Source organism: Rutilus rutilus (assembly GCF_951802725.1).
Source record: "Rutilus rutilus genome assembly, chromosome: 7".
Taxonomy (NCBI): domain Eukaryota; kingdom Metazoa; phylum Chordata; class Actinopteri; order Cypriniformes; family Leuciscidae; genus Rutilus; species Rutilus rutilus.
This window is the reverse complement of record NC_140221.1, coordinates 13,539,451-13,559,336: the sequence shown is the minus strand read 5'-3', so window position 1 is coordinate 13,559,336 and position 19,886 is coordinate 13,539,451. Positions and strand designations below refer to the sequence as shown.

Sequence of the window (19,886 nt, the reverse complement as noted above, 5' to 3'; positions counted from 1 at the left end):
TCCTGTTTGTTTTCTTTAGGGAGGGAGAAAATGTTTTCGATTTGAATCCCATTTCCTGCATTTACATACATTTAGGGACTATGGTGATACAAAATCCAGGAAACAATTTGATTATAATGATAAATTCTACCAAAAAGAATAGTAGGCTACTAAACTATGTATAAGAAAAATATGTCTTACTTTCTTTATTGTTTAATAGGGGTCGATCGCCAAGACTTTACAAAGTCAAAAATGTTAGCCATTAATGTGTTGTGTCTAAATAAAATGTAAATAATGTGAGAGTCAATTTCCACTGTAATGTAGAAACAACAAAGACAGTATATTTTAAATAATTGTTTAATGGCATCTTTTTATGAATGAAGGCCATTATCACTGATATTAATAGAGCTACTGATGTCTCAATGAAAATGATTTCCCCCAAAATTTTAAACATTTATTAGGCTTCAAAAAATATAACCTTTAATTTAAGTGAACTTAAAACAGTCCTCACACAAACCCATAATAAATGTCATATTTACCTGTGCCTTTCCTGTCTAACAGGTATGAAATATACAGAAATTGAATAAGGTTATAAAACAGTCTGCACTGCATAAATTACAAATGAAATAAAGATTAATGCTTATTAATCAAGATCAGTTTTTTTCTCTGTTCCCTTTAGTTAACTTTACTGACGAATTAGTGGCTGCTGTCACTTAAAGATCTGCCGCTGACAGGATCTCTGGCGTCTCATTCTCTCACTACTCTTTACTTACATTTAAGATTTTATTTAACTCATTTAAGACTCTTGTGAGGATACTCGACAAAACAGACATTTTGGCATTAATGTGTGTGTTATTGTTAGTTCAAGCGCGAAAGAGAACTCGAGAGAGACATGTCCCCCCCCATAGGAAATTACGCCCCTGCTTATGTGTAAACTTACCCGGTTTTGTTGCACAACCTGCTTTCTGGAATACCCCGTCGGGTTCTAACTTTATTGAGAACAGGAATTTTAAATCGTGCTTGGGTACAGTACAAGGCAACTGTCTCTAATGCGAGTATGCCCAGTGTTGCAAGTCTGTCACTAGCAAAAAGTGTCAAAATTCACTTTTAGGAATATTCTAATAGGCTAATTTCCCTCTGAAATTAATGTAAAAATGTTGCTAATTGAAATGGCTTGAATAGCAAGTACAAAATGTAGAGATTATGAATAGTGGTCAATCCTCTCAATTATAATTTCAAGACTTATTATATTTATTTTATTATTCATCAATATAAAGTGGTCTGAGTAACAAAGCAAATTAATTATTTGCATTTTAAATGCTTTTACATCATAAAAAAAATCAGAACTGTCAACAGTTTAATCTCGGCCAACATTGTGTGTCTCTGTGGGTCGGTCGATTCGGTATAGGAACTCAGCAGGGAGGAAGTATCCTAGGTACTCTACTGTGTTTGGGGTGGTATCTATGTAGTAATGGCCCCCCTCACCATGGTGACTGAAGCCATGGGTATGCTCCACTCTCAGGTCAAGACCCTGTGAATTGTGCACAACAGAAATTAAACTGGGTACAACAAACTTTAGTTAATATGAAATATTTAGCAAAGATTCAAAATAATATTGTCAGAAAAAAAGGATGGTATGACATTGCTACTGGGTTGGTACTCACTGGGTCTCTGGACACCATGACAGTTTGAAAGATCAATGGTGCACTGACTTCAAAATGCCTGAGCCAGTTATCGACGTCCTTATTGGTGTTAAGAGGGCAGGTAGAGAATTCACGTGGCTTAAAGACAGAGCAGTGAAAAGTTTACACACACATGTAAGGAACTTCCATAATTTATGTTGTAACATTTTAATTTTAAATTTAATCTTAATCATAGTTCAAGTAGCTATATAAACATCTACAGAGTTTAACAGTGACTGCTTTCACCAAAAAAGAAAAAAAAAGAAAAAAGAATCACAACATTACATCTGAAAACGGACTATGTACACTACCATTCAACAGTTTGGGATCAGTACGATTTTTTTATTTTTTTGAAAGGTCGGCTCACCAAAGCAGGATTAATTTGATAAAAAAAGCCCTTGTTGTATGTCTTCTCGTGTTTGGAGAATGAATGTGTTACACTTATCAGAATAAATTTTTTTTTCTTCTTTTTTTAAAAGATCAACTTTTCTTGAGATCAACTTTACGGAAGGGATTTCTGTATCTAATCTTTTGGAAATGCTCAAAGCTTATTTGCATGGAAAATAATTTCTCGTTCTGCTTAAATCAAGAAGTTGCGTAATAAAAAGCTCTGTGAACTATGAACAGATTGGTAAATTGGACCAGAAATATGTACAACATCCAACTCCATTATATAATGAAAAGGCTTTTTTAATAATCTGAATATATCTTCTTTCTACTAGCTATACTAAGCAGCTTACTTAAATCATGACACCGTTTCTATAAGTTTGGTGCTGATAAGCCAGGAAAAGCACTTGCATTTCAACTTAGACTTCAATTATTCAATCAATTATTTTTTTACTCTTCTTTGTACCAGTCAAACTCCTTTAAATGTTCTGATCTTTTTGACAATTTTTTTTTTTTTTTTTAAATCTCAACATCCCACAAATCAATAGTGAATCAAAAGCCAAATTTGATGATCCTATTAGTCCAACTAAAATTCTGAAAGCCATTACACAGATACAGAGCAGAAAATCCCTGCAGAGGTTTTTTTTTCTCCTCAGCTTTCCACACTGCTTCTCTCAGTTTTTGAAGAATCCCTAACAAGTTACACCTCGTCTGGCTTTATTTGTGCCAGAGGCCCTGATCTCTCTCGATGAGAATGCTTTCGACTTTTTTGAGTGGGACTATTTATTTTATACGTTTAAAAAAAATTGGGTTTGGTGATAAATTTGTGAGTTTTTTTCAAATAACTCCACCACATGAGCTCTTCCAACATCAGCTTTCCCATTCAAATTAGCCTCAGACAGTTTCCGTTAACTGGGAGTTATCAACTTGAGAAAACCCTCTCAAGTTGTATTTACCCAGCTAATTTCATCGGTTGTGCAGACCTCCTGCAGTTTTGCAGTTTATTCACATAGAAAAAAATAGATAGACAAAACTTGGCAATACAGAACCGTTTTAAGCAATTTGGCAACCATTTCTTTCATGCTTAAAAAAAAATTCATTACGTACTACGGTGCTACCCTTCCCATAGCCGCCGATTTAGGTTTCTGACGGTGGGTGCCCACCCTCCACAAACCCCAGCCCAACCCCCCACAAACCCCAGCCCAACCCCCCAAAAAACCCGTAAAAAACGTTTTAACATGCTCATTACTCAATACTTTGTACTTGTTCGTTTTTCAAGAGTACAAGTCTTTTTTTCGGTGTGATGGCAGGATGGCGGTGTCTCGTAAAAAGAAACAGGCAGATTGCAAACACATTACCAACCAAACTAAAACTCATCTTTATTTACATGAGTGTTGTCGCAAGTCACTCGCTCGCTGATATACACGATGAGTTTTTAGTTAAATTAGTATACTTAAACTGCAATTTATCGTTGTGAGAAAAACAGACAGCACAAGCTTTTGAGTCAGATATGTTTTAACACTAAATATAATGGTAGAACTGTATAGAGTGGTGCAGTTATCACATCAGTCATCGTCCCATGGTCAATGTTTTTTTTAATAGGTTTTTGGTTAAAGGGCTCTGAAATAAGGATCTTGACTAAACAATTTGCACATTTTATTCTACAACATAAAATACATCAGTATTACCCCACTCATGATTTATAAAAGTTGTTAAGTGTCTTGAAAAAGACGGTTGCTAAGTGGCTAAATGTGACTACAGAAGCTGTCGGGGACATTAAACGTCATCACGCCAAACAGGTATACAGCCTCGTTAAGCTTATAGTTGTGCTCTTATAAACAATTCTAACTCAAACTGTCAGGGAAAATGTTTTTAGATAACTGAAAGAGTTGTCGGAAGCTTAGTTGAAGTCGTAAGACCGTGGTGTAGTTCATTAATTGCCTACCTTTAGCTTTTTTACTTCTGGCGACTGCATTTACGATTCAAAATTCATACAAGTTGTGTTCATCTGTGAAAATTATCTTGATGGACAAAACATGTAAGTATCATAAACTTTTGTTGATCAAAGAGCTTGTTTTTTGCAATAATCCCAAAGTCTATGTAAAAATCCTATTGGGTTTGTGTCGAGGGAACCAGTGTGATGCTAACTGCCGATTGGCCTACAAAGTGACGTCATACCTGCACCACTCTATTAAGACCGTAAGGTCCCAATGTGAGATCCACCAATCAGAAAGGTTCCCAAATCTCAATCGATTTTTTGATTGGTTAAAATTAATGGAGAATATTTCGTGTTTTTCTGTGGATGCTCGGCCATTATGCGCTCGAGCCCTCGTGCACCCACTGGATCAGCGCCTATGACCATTCTCTGCATTTGGTCCCTGCTGTTCTCTCTCTCATGATTTATTAATAAACAGAGAGCAAAGAATAAACATTTTTTTACAAAGAAATTGTATTCTGTTTTCCCACTAATGGTAATAATCGTTTACATAGGTGCATGCATACGTCTTTTTGTTGTTTTTCTCAGTATTGTTTCAATTACTTCTTTATTTTGTCTATATATATTATTATTTATAATTACTGTTATTTAAATGCATATATTTTAATTTACTATTATTATTTTCATTTATATTGTATTTGAGTGTCTGGGTGCAAGCATTCATAATCTTTTTTTATTGTACCTGACTCAACAAATGTTGTATTGTCTTTGTTATTTTTGTAACACTTTGATTGAAAAGTATCAATAAAAAGAGTATTTACAGATGTGTTATAAATTAAACCAAGCTAGGATGTTCTACAAAACTCAAGTGATCTGCAAATACATTTTATTTCGCTTTGCAAATTCGCTTCCACAAATTCAGTGGTACAAATTCGACAGTAAATTCAACATTGACATCCAGGAACTGCAGGAAAAGCAGTAGATTGCCGAGCATACTCTCCATCTGCTGTTAGTCGATCTCACCAGCAGGTGGTGCAAAAGCTTGTGTTGTTGACGAAGACCAGCAACAGTTAGAACAAGCCATTCATTCATAAAACTCATTTACAGCAATGTAAGTGTATTTGTGATTATTATGACGGCTGTTTTATGTTAAATTCAGTGTCTTCAGGGTTACTTTTCCTGTGTAGCCTACATGCATCTTTCTTTACCATGAACAAGATTAATGTTATTCCCCAATGCGGATGTACAGATCCAATGTTACATTTTTGAGGTTGACATATATTTCTCTTGGTTGTTTAGTTGCCTTAACTTTATATTGTGGCGATGTGCCTCATGCAGGCTATTAGGGTTTCCCTCAATACTTAAGGATTCCCCTGCTGGACATATAAAACGCTTAACGTAGCTTAATGGACTAATTACAGTGATATAAAAGACCAAACTCGCAGGCAAGCAGATGGACTCAGAATAACGCACAAAGCTTAATGCTGAGCGTTTCCCAGTGATAGACTGGCATAAAGTTGGCTTGACGTTGGACATTCGCACATTTAGGGACCGTCTCATAAAGTGTATATGACTTTGGTATACACGTTTCTAACTTCGATAGCATTTGAATAGAACGACTTAGTCATAAAACCAACTGTAAAGTGTTCATGTAGTGTCAGGCATAATGCGCACCCTTTGGATTTTTGATATTTATTCAAATAAATTTAAGTTTGCTATTGAAGTTAGAAACGTGTATGCCAATGTTTTATGCAACTTTAGAGACGGTCCCTAAATGTGCGAATGTCCAATGTCAAGCCAATTTCATTTCATGTCAAGTCATTTAGCAGACGCTTTTATCCAAAGCGATTTACAGTTAAACTAACAATAGGAGGACAACAATATGCAAGTGCTATGACTCTTCCCAGTTTAAGCTAATGCAATACACGTAGGCATATACAGGTGCTGGTCATAAAATTAGAATATCATTAAAAAGTTGATTTATTTCAAGAATTCAACTTAACAGGTGAAACTAATATATTATATAGACTCATTACATGCAAACTGGGATATTTCAAGCCTTTATTTGTTATAATTTTGATGATTATGGCTTACAGATTATGAAACCATGAAATCAAAATCCCAGAAAATTAGAATATTACATGAAATCACACAGTAATTACACAGTAATCCCATGGTCATTGAACCAGGTTTTGGTTATTCTGGCAGTGTGGGCAGGTGCAAATCCTGCTGGAGAATGAAGGAAGCATGAAGTGCTCTGGAAATGTCCTGGTAGACGGCTGCGTTGATTCTGGATTTAATAAAGCACAGTGGACCAAAGTCCTTTTTTCTGATGAGAGCAAATTTTGCATCTCATTTGGAAACCAAGGTCCCAGAGTCTGGAGGAAGAATGGAGAGGCACACAATCCAAGATGCTTGAAGTCCAGTGTGAAGTTTCCACAGTCAGTGATGGTTTGGGGTGCCATGTCATCGGCTGGTGTTGGTCCACTGTGTTTTCTGAGGTCCAAGGTCAACACAGCCATCTACCAGGAAGTTTTAGAGCACTTCATGCTTCCTGCTGCTGACCAACTTTATGGAGATGCAGATTTAATTTTCCAACAGGACTTGGCAACTGCACACAGTGCCAAAGCTTCCAGTACCTGGTTTAAGGACCATGGTATCCCTGTTCTTAATTGGCCAGCAAACTCACCTGACCTTAACCCTATAGAAAATCTATGGGGTATTGTGAAGAGGAAGATGCGATACGCCAGACCCAACAATGCAGAAGAGCTGAAGGCCCCTATCACAGCAACCAGGGCTCTCATAACACCTGAGCAGTGCCACAGACTGATCGACTCCATGCCACGCCACATTGCTGCAGTAATTCAGGCAAAAGGAGCCCCAACAAAGTATTGAGTGCTGTACATGCTCATACTTTTCATGTTCATACTTTTCAGTTGGCCAGCATTTCTAAAAATCCTTTTTTTGTATTGGTCTTAAGTAATATTCAAATTTTCTGGGATTTTGATTTCTTGGTTTCATAAGCTGTAAGCCATAATCATCAAAATTATAACAAATAAAGGCTTGAAATATCTCAGTTTGCATGTAATGAGTCTATATAATATATTAGTTTCACCTGTTAAGTTGAATTCTTGAAATAAATCAACTTTTTGATGATATTCTAATTTTATGACCAGCACCTGTATATATATATATATAGAGAGAGAGAGAGAGAGAGAGAGAGAGAGAGAGAATAGAAGAGAAAGTGTTACTCAACTGTTGATCAAGTGTTGATTTTATGCCAGTATATCACGAAACGCTCAGCATGAAACTTTGCGCGTTAAATTCATATTCTGAGTCCATCTGCTTGCCTGTAGCTTATATAGTAGCCTACAGCCTACATCCCCAATAAGGTGCGAGTTTGGTCTTTTATATCACTGTATTAGTCCATTAAGCTACGTTAAGCGTTTTGTCCCAACGGAAGGGGAATCCCTTGATATTGAGGTATGAGGTATTGAGGGAAACTGATTATAATCCCGTTCATAGAGAAAGTTGATAACATGTAGGCTACACAGGGAAAGTAACAATGAAGTTATTGAATGAAACAAACACAGCTTTTGTGTGTTTATCATCTTTTCCGCATATATTGACACAGATAATCATTTTCATTTTATGAATGAATTACTTGTTCTAACTGTTGCTGGTCTTCGTCAACAACACGCGCTTTTGCACCACCTGCTGGTGAGATCGACTAACAGCAGATGGAGAGTATGCTCGGCAATCTACTGCTTTTCCTGCAGTTCCTGGATGTCAATGTTGAATTTACTGTCGAATTTGAACCACTGAATTTGTGGAAGCGAATTTGCAAAGCGAAATAAAATGGACCGAAATTGCCTGTTGAATATTATAGGTTGTATTTTTAAACAGTTTGAATATTTTGGAAGTGAAATATGAAAGGTGAATATGGATTAGGCCTATTGAATTTCTAATAATGAAAATGTGTTTGAAATGTTTTTAATAGAAATATTCACAGCTTAAATATTCAACCATGTTGAATTTCAGCCCATAAAAATGCAAGCCCTAAAAATACAATGCATTAAAATGCAAGCATGGTTAATGCAATGCCTATTTTTTTCAAGTAGTGCAATTCAACAGGCTTTTTTATTTCAAAAACATTTGACATTATTTTACTTCCATAGATATCAAAATCTTTAGGTGAACTTAACACATATGTCCATAAAAGTTTAGATAATTTGATTTTTTGTTATTGTCTATAGAGTTGACAACGCTGTAAATATAGAAAATAGTAATATAGTAATTTACGAGGCTGTGATAGTCATCCATACAAATTACAAAATCCAATAATTACTCAAATGCATATTATTTAGAAACTGCATGTGCTAATGTATTATTTTTACTATTTTAATTTCCATAATCTTGTGCATTATAGGCCCTACAAATATAATTTTTTAAAATTATTACCATGATATGGATCTTTGCCTTCCCCTTTTGTATGACAAAAGTTCCCCCCAGGGCCATGCTTTTCTCCTCATAATGTTCTTCCATGGTCTTTCTCATGCAGCTCACAAGACTGTCCTCTCCAATCCTTCTGCAGGCTCTCACCTCAATGACCTGCAATTGTAGTTATTTCAAACCTTGTTACATTTAAAAGTTTGAAGTCAGTATGATTCATGACTTCTGAAGGACTATGTGACACTGAAGACTGAAGTAATGGTTGCAGAATATTCAGCTTTGCCATCAAAGGAATACAATTTCAAAACTGTAAAATATATTCAAATATAAAAACAGTTATTTTACTGTATTTTAGCTCAACTCAACACTTACTGGCCCAAAACTTTTGAATGGTGGTATAAATATTCAAACAAAACATTTGAAGTGTTTTTTTGGGTTCCTTTAATAATTATAAGTAGCTCACTCCTAATAATCTTTTCATTACTTATAGCCATTATTAAAGGAAAATCTCCATGTAGTAACTCAAAAGTACTGAGGTTGTACAGAGATGCAAAGTCCCCATGGTTCTTACCTTTCCAGGTTTGCCCTCACATGCATAAAGGTTTGCAAGGAGGCCAAAGTCACAGTCATGAAACCTGTCACTGTACTTTTCCTGCAGACATTTTCCATCCACTGGGTTGATGGAGGAAAAATAACTGCCATTCACTGCAGGTCTCCCCTCAGCTTCGGTCAGCACCAGAGGCATTAACTAGGAGAAAACAAGACAATAAAGTGTTAAAAACCCCATTGAACTCTTTATTAAACCGACAAGAAGAAAAATAGGTTTTATAGTGATATGACTTTTTTAAATTATATTTTGCTGGTAGATACGACAGTGTTTTGGATTTTAGACCGAAACCACCATATGTAGCACTATGCAGAAGTAAACATTTTCATTTATGAATGCCACTGCAAATTAACATCAATTTAAACATATTTGTAAAAGTACTAAAAGGACCGTTAATTTTTTTAGGTCTTGAAATTCTAATGTGTAAAAACTGCCACTGGTTTTAGTGTAGCTATACAGACCTCTCCATTTATCCCAATTGTCTTGGAGGAGACAGCACCAGCACCAAGAATAAATGCACCAGGTAGCTCCACCTCCTTGGACACAAGGTTCATGTTGTAAACCTTTGAGGGGAATCGGTTAGTTTTACAAATGTGCTTCTTTCTGAAATTACATTTACAGTTCATTAACGCACCTTGTCCAGTTGGACCAGAGGAATCAGATAGGGTACACCTCCCACATCAGTAATACGTGGTTTGCCACAAATACCTAATACAAAGTAACAAGTGTTGTTTAAAGAGCCTGTTACACCTTGACATATACAGACATACATCTGTACTCACCCTTGACAGGAAACCTGAAAGGCTCTTGTGTAAGATCTGGACAGTCAGCAACAGACACTTTTACATCAGAAAAATTCTTATTCAGTCCTGATTCCAGCACTGTAATACATACAAATATATTAGTCACTATAAAGTATGGAAGCCCTAAAAATCTTAGATCATTCCTGAGCCTAGTATCCAGCCTAGTCTCTCTTGGAGCATTGGATAAGGATAATGGCGACACCATGTCTACGGCAGAGTCCGGTTTGGAAGATTGGTCTCGCAGCCATATGAAGGACTCTGCAACACACTGCAGCGACATGAGCGATTTCCCTGATGCTATAGATGAGGAAATCCTCCACATCATGACCAAGGCAGTGAAAAAGCTTGGCCTGGAATGGTCTTCCACCACTGAACCCACCCTCAGCCAACTAGACGAGAGGTTCCCTCAGTCAGGCTTCTGCCAGAAAGCTGGCCCTCTGCAAGCGTTTCAGGCCAAGATGCTGAAACACAAAATAGCCCTGAATATATAGCCCTGACTCAGAACTGTTTAAAGAGCTCTGCAGCGCTACAGACCTGGCTACAAAAATGTTGGCCATAGTATGAGGAGTCTCTTTGTGCTGGACAGACATTTGTGGATTACCCGGACTGATACTGTATAAAGGACTCTGAGAAAGCCTTATTCTCCCTATCCTCCTTAACGCACCGATGAACCCTTCTGAGGCCAGTTGCATGAAGACAGTTTCAGTTTGAGATTAGTTTTATCAAGCTCTGGTTTTTCTGGCTCAAGAAGGTGGATTGGTTTTTAGCGGTGTTCATTGCCATGGTAACTTGCGTTCTGGAGCAGGTTTTATTCTGGGTAAGAGATTGCAAAACAAAACTGGACTAATCAGCTTTGATATAAGTGACAAATATCAGATGCAATAAAGCCATTCCCTCTATATCTCTTGTTCCAAATTAAAGCAGTTTATACTGGAAAAATTGTAGACAAAATTGCCTTATAAGAACCTAAAATTGATTATATCCTAGAGCTGGCCCCCTTTCCAAACTGAGCAATCAATGGAGAAGGGCATTGGTTAGAGTGGTGAACAAGAAGCTGGTAGTTACTCTAGTTGAGCTCCATGAGAGCATTGTGAGCCCACTGACCCTGATCTAAACCAGATTTGATTTTTATTGTTTTGTCAACTCTAAACCTACTCTGAAATGCAACAGGCCTCTGGCCTTTTTGGGAGTGCGGTGGAGTCTTTCTCTGAGCGCTTCCTTGAGGTGCAAAAATAATCTAAAATATATACAGTGGGGAAAATAAGTATTTGAACACCCTGCTATTTTGCAAGTTCTCCCACTTGGAAATCATGGAGAGGTCTGAAATTGTCATCGTAGGTGCATGTCCACTGTGAGAGACATAATCTAAAAAAAAAAATCCAGAAATCACAATATATGATTTTTTAACTATTTATTTGTATGATACAGCTGCAAATAAGTATTTGAACACCTGTCTATCAGCTAGAATTCTGACCCTCAAAGACCTGTTAGTCTGCCTTTAAAATGTCCACCTCCACTCCTTTAATTATCCTAAATTAGATGCACCTGTTTGAGGTCGTTAGCTGCATAAAGACACCTGTCCACCCCATACAATCAGTAAGAATCCAACTACTAACATGGCCAAGACCAAAGAGCTGTCCAAAGACACTAGAGACAAAATTGTACACCTCCACAAGGCTGGAAAGGGCTACGGGGAAATTGCCAAGCAGCTTGGTGAAAAAAGGTCCACTGTTGGAGCAATGGAAGAAGCTAAACATGACTGTCAATCTCCCTCGGACTGGGGCTCCATGCAAGATCTCACCTCGTGGGGTCTCAATGATCCTAAGAAAGGTGAGAAATCAGCCCAGAACTACACGGGAGGAGCTGGTCAATGACCTGAAAAGAGCTGGGACCACCGTTTCCAAGGTTACTGTTGGTAATACACTAAGACGTCATGGTTTGAAATCATGCATGGCACGGAAGGTTCCCCTGCTTAAACCAGCACATGTCAAGGCCCGTCTTAAGTTTGCCAATGAGCATTTGGATGATCCAGAGGAGTCATGGGAGAAAGTCATGTGGTCAGATGAGACCAAAATAGAACTTTTTGGTCATAATTCCACTAAACGTGTTTGGAGGAAGAAGAATGATGAGTACCATCCCAAGAAAACCATCCCTACTGTGAAGCATGGGGGTGGTAGCATCATGCTTTGGGGGTGTTTTTCTGCACATGGGACAGGGCGACTGCACTGTATTAAGGAGAGGATGACCGGGGCCATGTATTGCGAGATTTTGGGGAACAACCTCCTTCCCTCAGTTAGAGCATTGGAGATGGGTCGAGGCTGGGTCTTCCAACATGACAATGACCCGAAGCACACAGCCAGGATAACCAAGGAGTGGCTCTGTAAGAAGCATATCAAGGTTCTGGCGTGGCCTAGCCAGTCTCCAGACCTAAACCCAATAGAGAATCTTTGGAGGGAGCTCAAACTCCGTGTTTCTCAGCGACAGCCCAGAAACCTGACTGATCTAGAGAAGATCTGTGTGGAGGAGTGGGCCAAAATCCCTCCTGCAGAGTGTGCAAACCTGGTGAAAAACTACAGGAAACGTTTGACCTCTGTAATTGCAAACAAAGGCTACTGTACCAAATATTAACATTGATTTTCTCAGGTGTTCAAATACTTATTTGCAGCTGTATCATACAAATAAATAGTTAAAAAATCATACATTGTGATTTCTGGATTTTTTTTTTATATTATGTCTCTCACAGTGGCCATGCACCTACGATGACAATTTCAGACCCCTCCATGATTTCTAAGTGGGAGAACTTGCAAAATAGCAGGGTGTTCAAATACTTATTTTCCTCACTGTATGTCCTCTCATTCCTCTTCTGCGCAGTGCTCTTTTAACAGAACGCCGCCAGCCTTTGCTTCAGCTCCTTAGAGGGAGTCTGAACCCATGATGAGACCTAAGACTCGTGGCTCAAACGCTATCCACAGCCTGTGATTCAGCCTCGAAACTGATTCAGAAGAAGAAGTGGAAGAGTTAATTATACAGGCTGTCATACAAGTCATTATATAAGAATGGTGTGACAGGTCTCCAACTCTTCCTGCTAAGGCTGGCCAGTGGGTGTGGCTAGGAGGCTCATCAAGGGAGCGACGTCCACCTGTTCTTCCCTCTATAAAAGCTTAGGCTGTTTGTTTAACTTTATTTTGTTATTGGTTTTGGAGTATTTTGTTTTCTATCTTTGATACACTAACATCCATGCACCAGACAGACATTATAGATGACCATGTTTACTTATTGTTCTGTTTATGTTAATAAATGTTCATTATTGCAAATCAACTCATTATCTCCTCCATTCATTTGCCATGGCTTTGAGCCAGTCATAACAATGGTAATGCATTTTATGTATCGCTCTCTACAATGTCGGACACATAATGGTAATTAATATGATTAGCCTTTTGCTTGACTACATTATCAAACAGCTAATGATGTGTTGTTATTGTTATACAAACCATGTTCCCGTTCACCATCTCAGTTTGCCTTCTAAAAATCAGTATCCTTAGAAATGCTTTGAAAAACTTAGAATGTCAGTGGAGAAAGGAATATAGTTCATCATAACATCGTAATATACATCATATACTTAATTCACCCACTCTATTGCTAAATGTCCCCGATTTTTCATATCAACAGAAAAATATAATGGGATTACCAGGCTTCTATTGAGACTCCCCTGCTTCAAAGCATAGTAATGATATGCTAAAGCCCACCTGCACAGTGACGTGATTGGTTCAAACATAGTTTGTGACGTAGAGAACACCAGAAATATCAAACCGCGTTTTTTGGACAGTCGTGTGGATTTGGGTCTTGATTAGAGCACTGTCTCTGGAGGCCTGACTAACTGCTTCAAACTGACAGCTCACATCGGGAAACTCCATGACTACAATAATATTTGTATATATACACACAACAGTTCTTTCTGAATCTCGAATCTGATTGGCTGAGTGCCTTTTCCAGCCATGCAATATTCCCCCTGTATCATAACAGGAAACAATTTCAGGGGGGTGAAAACTTTTGAACAGGATGAAAATGTCCAAATTTTTCTTATTTTGTTTAAATATCTTTTTTTTTTTTTAAATATCATTTTTAAATATCATTTTCCTAAGGAGCGGTGAACCATCTTACAAAAGCAAACAGAATACAAGCTGTTCTCCATAAAATGTGCAGCGCACAGATAAACGTTAAATTATAATGTTCATGAACAGTGTTTAAAATAAATGAACAACTCTAAGTTTGTCAGCCTTATGAGGGTCAAACAAAATCGTTTTGGAAACGTGGAAAAAAGTGTCTCTTTGACATATAGCGACAACAACACAGTCTTCTCTAATCTCAACAGGCCTTGTCCCCTTTTTAGCCTATTCCTGGGGCAAAGATATTTAAATGAGTAACATTGTGACTTCATGAGATCCAGAAAAATCTCTTTGTAGTCCAAACATACATTGTTCATTGTAGTTCTTGAAAATGGGATTCTGAAATATCTCCCTTTGAAGTGGACTTGGAGTTTTGTAACCTTGCAGATCTTTTTTAATGCTCAAATAGCAACATTACACACTAACCAAAGCTGAAAAAGTGGTAAAGCATAATAAGACTTCTTTAAATTCATTAACATTTTTGCAGATTCTGCAAGAGCTTTGTAAACTTTTGAGCACAACTGTATGTTTGATTTATGCTGAAGTGCTTGGAACATGGCTTTTAATGGTGAGCCTTTTGTTTTTCTAATCAGGCTCTCAAAAGTTATATCAATCAAAATTTGGATTAAGATTTATCGGCAAATATACATCGGTTATCGGCTTTCAAATATAAAGAATTATCGTATCGGCCAAAATTTTCATTTCGGTGCATCCCTACTAGTTTAAATTGCTTTATTATTATCTATTATGAATTTCTTAAATAACATAACTTAAAAATAACAACAACATGAGGGCAGGATGATACAATCAGGTGATCAATAATTTTCCAATATAAAAATAAAATAGTTACAAATGAAACATTTAACAACATAATATCATAAATACAATCAAATAAAACAAACATTTTATAAAATTCAACTTAGACAAAAAAAAAAACACACACACAAAAAAAAAAAAAACAAGATTAAGTACATACGTATTGAAGCAATTTGCACTACTATCCGAATGTTAAAAATGTAAAAACAGCTCTTTATTTAATGATACACACACAAAAGACCTGAACCGGAAACGATGCAACCTGTTTCATAGAATATTTGTTGCGCATAATAACCATAGACGATAATAACCCGTATTGGAAAGAAAGATTAGCAAATTTCGTTTCATGCCGATTTTAAACAAATGTTTAACATTGATTCTTCAATTCCTCTGCCTTTTATTTAGTAGGATATCAATAGAGAAATAATATTTGATGGCCTTAATTTCGTTCAAATACTATCAACTATGATTGTACTATATACTATACTATAACTGTCTGCTACACACAGCAGAATATGTTTTTTATTATTACACCTTAAATTTTGCTAGTCTGCTTTAAATGTGTGTAAAGATCAAAATGATTTAAAATAGTCATGTTGAACTTTGGACTCATGTCATTTGGTTTTACTCAAGCACAATGAAAGAAAAATAGTTAGCCTACACATGCAGCAGCAATAGCCATACAAATGTTGCACATATTACAATGAAATGCGATTATTACCCTGACATAATTCCTCGAGATTTGGAACATGCAGCTGGAACTTTTCGGTCTTGCTAGTGTTTGCCATCCGTCTTGGTGTGTGTATTAATCTCTCTCTCTGACTGACTCAGTAGTGTTCCAAACTGCCAAAGTCACGTGATTTCAGTAAACTATGCTTCGTTACGTCATAACTGTTCTTTTTCTTCTTTTGGCTTTATGGCGGGTTGCGAACCAACTTTAAAAGTGCATACCGCCACCTACTGTGATGGAGTGTGAAAAGAATGAACTAAATACTCCTATATCCTATTATATAACCCACTATTCTTAATAAATCTCATGATTGCATTTATTTGTTTTCCTGAATTTGGACCATCATTTAATAAGTTGGTTATAGTGAATTCCTGGCACCCTACTGCTTGTAATTCTTCCTTAAGAATCCTCCTTTCTTTATTATAAGCCTTACATTTCTTCAATACATGTTCTACTGTCTGCTCTATTAAACAGACATCACATAAACCTGTGTTATGCTTCCCTATAATGTGTAAAGTATGATTTAGATTTGAATGTCCTGTTCTTAAATGTGTGAAAATAACTTGTTCTCTTCTACTTAAGTTGTGAATTATATTGCCTCTCTTTATGTTTTTTTGGACCTTGTAATAGTGCCGACCTGTATGACATGAGTCCCAAACTGTCTGCCATTTCTTATTGCACGCTTCTAAAATAAAATGTTTTCCTTCTGATCTACTGAGTGAAATGTGTATATTTGATTCTTTCATTTTTAATGATTCTTTGGCTATTTTGTCTGCTTCCTCATTACCTTGAATTCCCACGTGTGCTGGAACCCACATAAATTGAATTATTATTCCCAACTGTCGTAAACTGTATAACCTGATCATGATTTCTGTTAAAATGTCAGTTCTATTTGTTTTGTAAACTCCCAAGAACTGCCATTGAATCAGAGCATAATATTCCTTTATAGGTCTAACTTCATAAACCCACTCTAGTGCCATTAGAATAGCTCTCAGCTGTATATACTGATGTGCCATCTGTTATCCTTCCAGCCTTCCTCACCTTAAACTCTGGAACATAGAATGCAGTCCCTGTCCTTCCAGTCTCTATACTCTTCGAACCATCTGTATATATTTGAGGAAATGAGTAGTGTGAGCTTTTTATATACTCATTAACATATTTGTTTATACTAACAACTTCATCCATTTCCCTTCTATTCTCGTGTAATTTTATGTCAATTTCAGGTTGAGTTAGTATTCAAGGTGGAATTGGGTATATTAGTACTGTTGGTGTAAATTATTTTGAGTCTGGCCATCTTCATTAACCCAACCCTTTATTTTCCATGCAAAGCCTTTACCTGTTGCATTTAAAATTTCGCAGCAATCATTCAGGACTTCCCTTACAGGATGATTATCTCTTTGTCCCTGTAAATTTATCCAGTATGCCATAGCCAATTTTTGTCATCTTATAAATAATGCCATTTCTGATGTTTCTACTTGCAATGCTGCAATGGGTGTGGTTTTAACTGCTCCTAAAATGATTCTTAATGCCTTAGCTTGCATGACATCTAGTTTCTTTAACAACGTTGACGATGCTGACTCAGAAACAATGCAACCATAGTCTAAAGTTGATCGCATAAGACCAATTTAAATGCCCTTTAATGAATGTTTGTTGTCAGCAGCACCCCAATCTTGTCCTGCTACTGCTCTCATTAAATTTAAAACTTTACCACATTTCTTTACTATATAATCTATATGGTCCTTCCAGATTAATTTGTCATCAAACCACAATCCTAGATACTTAAATGTTGTCACTTTCTCTAAAGAAGACCCATATAATTGTAGCATTTTATTCTCTTTAATTTTCTTCCTTTTAAATATCTGGTAACATGTTTTAGATATTGAGAATCTGAAACCCTATTCTAATGACCATTTTCCAACTACTTCTATAGCTTCTTGGATTTTATCCATATTAAAATATATATTCCTTCCTCAGTCTTTTCCACATTATTCCATCGTCTGCATATAAGTCAGTGTTAATTCCCGGAGCCACTTTTCCAAAAATATCGTTAATCATAATATGAAATAATATAGGACTAATCACACTTCCCTGAGGCGTTCCATTTACCACACTCACCTCTCATTTACACCGCACACGTCTGCGGCACATTACGGCTGCGACACGGCTACCGGAGCTGATCGCGCCCATTCTAGTCAATGCTTGCCATATACACCGGCCGCGACGCGCCGCTTCGCTAAATATAGGCGCCTAGTCTATTTTTGACGGACGCGCGTCCAAGTCGCACCAGAAATACATAGTAAAAGTAAAAAAAAAACATTGTCAAATTCTAAATAAACAGTCACACCGGACGCGCAGCTCAGCGCCGCGCCGCGCCACGTCTAGGACAACTCTCACCTGAAAATCATCAGCAATTTTCTGATTTCTGTAAATAAATATAAAACGAAATGTATTTTGCAACACAGGGTGAAGTCCGTATATACATTAACTACGATTTGAAACACATAAATGTAAATTTAATATAAAACCATGTAAATGGCGCTCTGTGGCGCGGCAAGATTTTGAACACGGTCCTGACTTTGCTGGGCGCCGCCGGTGTGCGTACTCTCATAGAGAATAGGCTTGTTTGAGATGAGCAAAATCTGCGCAGAATCGATCACCGGTGATCACCGCGAGATGCATGCCGGTTAGAAATGTGTCCGAGTGCGGTCCGCCTTGCTCTGATGTCATGCTGACTTATGTCAAAAATCTCTCGCGAGCGCAAGGCGCACGTGTCGGATTCTGCAGTCGAGCGCAGTTGTTCTTCACCGACTGCGCTGATAATAAAGCATGATGGGAAACGACTTGCTGACGACACAGCTTAATGCTCATTGGTTTAAACAACTGTGATGTATTGTTGTCTTTTAAAATGTTTGATTTTAAAACTCTAATATCATGTTTTATGTGTATAGCCTATGTTATGTGTGAATATTCCCAAACTATCTGACAGTGCGATCTCTTTGGGTTATGCAATTTAATTTTTTATAAAAAAAATAAAAAAATAAAAACACATATGTCTGTATTAAAGAAAAAAATATTGAAAAACATGTATTTGGAATGGAATTAAATAACAAGTACTTTGGGTGTCTTGTTCATTTTATTTATTTTCATATAGAAGCAACAGAACTTAAATTCCATCCAGTTTATTGGCAACACGAGCGTGAATCCCGTGAATCCCGCGATATCCATCTTTGATCTCACAGGTGTCAGATCCACTGCGTGAAGAGAGAACTGTCCGGCTTGCCTGCTCTTTTTTCACTCCTCCTCTCACTGCAGCCGCCTACTCTCGTCTACATTTCAGGCGAGGCAAGGCGCATCTCAAACAAGCCTATTGTGTTCGAATTTAAAAGACGTGGCGCTGCGTGGCGCGTCCGGTGTGCGACCCCCTTTAGAGTTTGAGATACTTCCCTACCCACTTGAACTTGAATTGTTCTGTCAAATAAAAAACTTAAAACCCAATTAAACATTCTTCCTTCTGCAATTCTCTTCATTTTAATAAGTAATTATTAAATAATTAATTGCCATAACATGTCATATGCCTTTTCCATATAAAAGTAAACTGCCACTAATCCCTCTTTGACTGCTATAGCTTTCTTTACATCTGTTTCCAGCTTTACTAATGTAGGCTATCTAATGTTGATCGGCCTTTCTTAAAACCACATTGATTAGGTGCCAACGCTCCCTTATTCTCAAATACATAAATTAGCCTATTTACAATTATTTTTTCCATCAGCTTACATAAATTTGATGTAAGCGCCTTGAATTCCCTGCTATTGATGCATCTTTCCCTGGTTGGAATTATTATTGCATGTTTCCATGACCTTGGCATTCTTCCTTCTACACTGTAAACCCTAATAAGTTCACAGAACTCAAAAATTATTTTGTAACAGATTACACAAAAATATTTTAGTGATGTTTTTAAAAGTTTTAAGTTTACATAAAATAAAAATTACATTTCCAGTTGCCTTAAATTATCTCAATGTTACCTTATAAATATTGATATTCCTCAACTTATAATTAGGGAGTAATTCACTCAAAATTTTCAATATTTTTCAACTCATATAATGTGGGAAATACACTCAAAATTTTCAACAATTTTCAACTCATAATGTGGGACATGCACCTTAAAATTAATTCTAAACTGAAATACTGATGTCGGCCCACTACACAATTATAATCAGCTAATAATGTTAGAAAACATGAAAGTGACACCACAGTGACAATTTAACAACTTTTTTTTATTTAACAAAATGCACTTTTTAAAAGGCACGAATCAAAGGAGCTCAGTCAAA

General features: G+C 36.9%; 1 protein-coding gene across 3 annotated transcripts; it reads right to left on the bottom strand.

Moving 5' to 3' along the window:
- Positions 1 to 326: 326 nt before the first annotated feature.
- On the bottom strand, positions 327 to 15,684 carry cUnh11orf54 (chromosome Un C11orf54 homolog). 3 transcript variants are annotated; one of them, XM_084413496.1, is made up of 8 exons: positions 15,550 to 15,684; positions 9,826 to 9,924; positions 9,678 to 9,751; positions 9,505 to 9,606; positions 9,008 to 9,184; positions 8,446 to 8,595; positions 1,644 to 1,760; positions 327 to 1,510 (listed from the first exon to the last, which is right to left on the bottom strand). In XM_084413496.1, the coding sequence occupies exons 1-8, from the start codon at positions 15,614 to 15,616 to the stop codon at positions 1,337 to 1,339; spliced, it is 960 nt and encodes a 319-aa protein (XP_084269622.1). In that variant the 5' UTR covers positions 15,617 to 15,684; the 3' UTR covers positions 327 to 1,336. The 3 variants fall into 3 exon arrangements, with proteins under 3 accessions (XP_084269622.1, XP_084269623.1, XP_084269624.1); XM_084413497.1 differs by having other exon boundaries at positions 1,199 to 1,510; positions 9,505 to 9,579; XM_084413498.1 differs by lacking the exon at positions 9,505 to 9,606 and having other exon boundaries at positions 1,199 to 1,510.
- Positions 15,685 to 19,886: the final 4,202 nt, after the last annotated feature.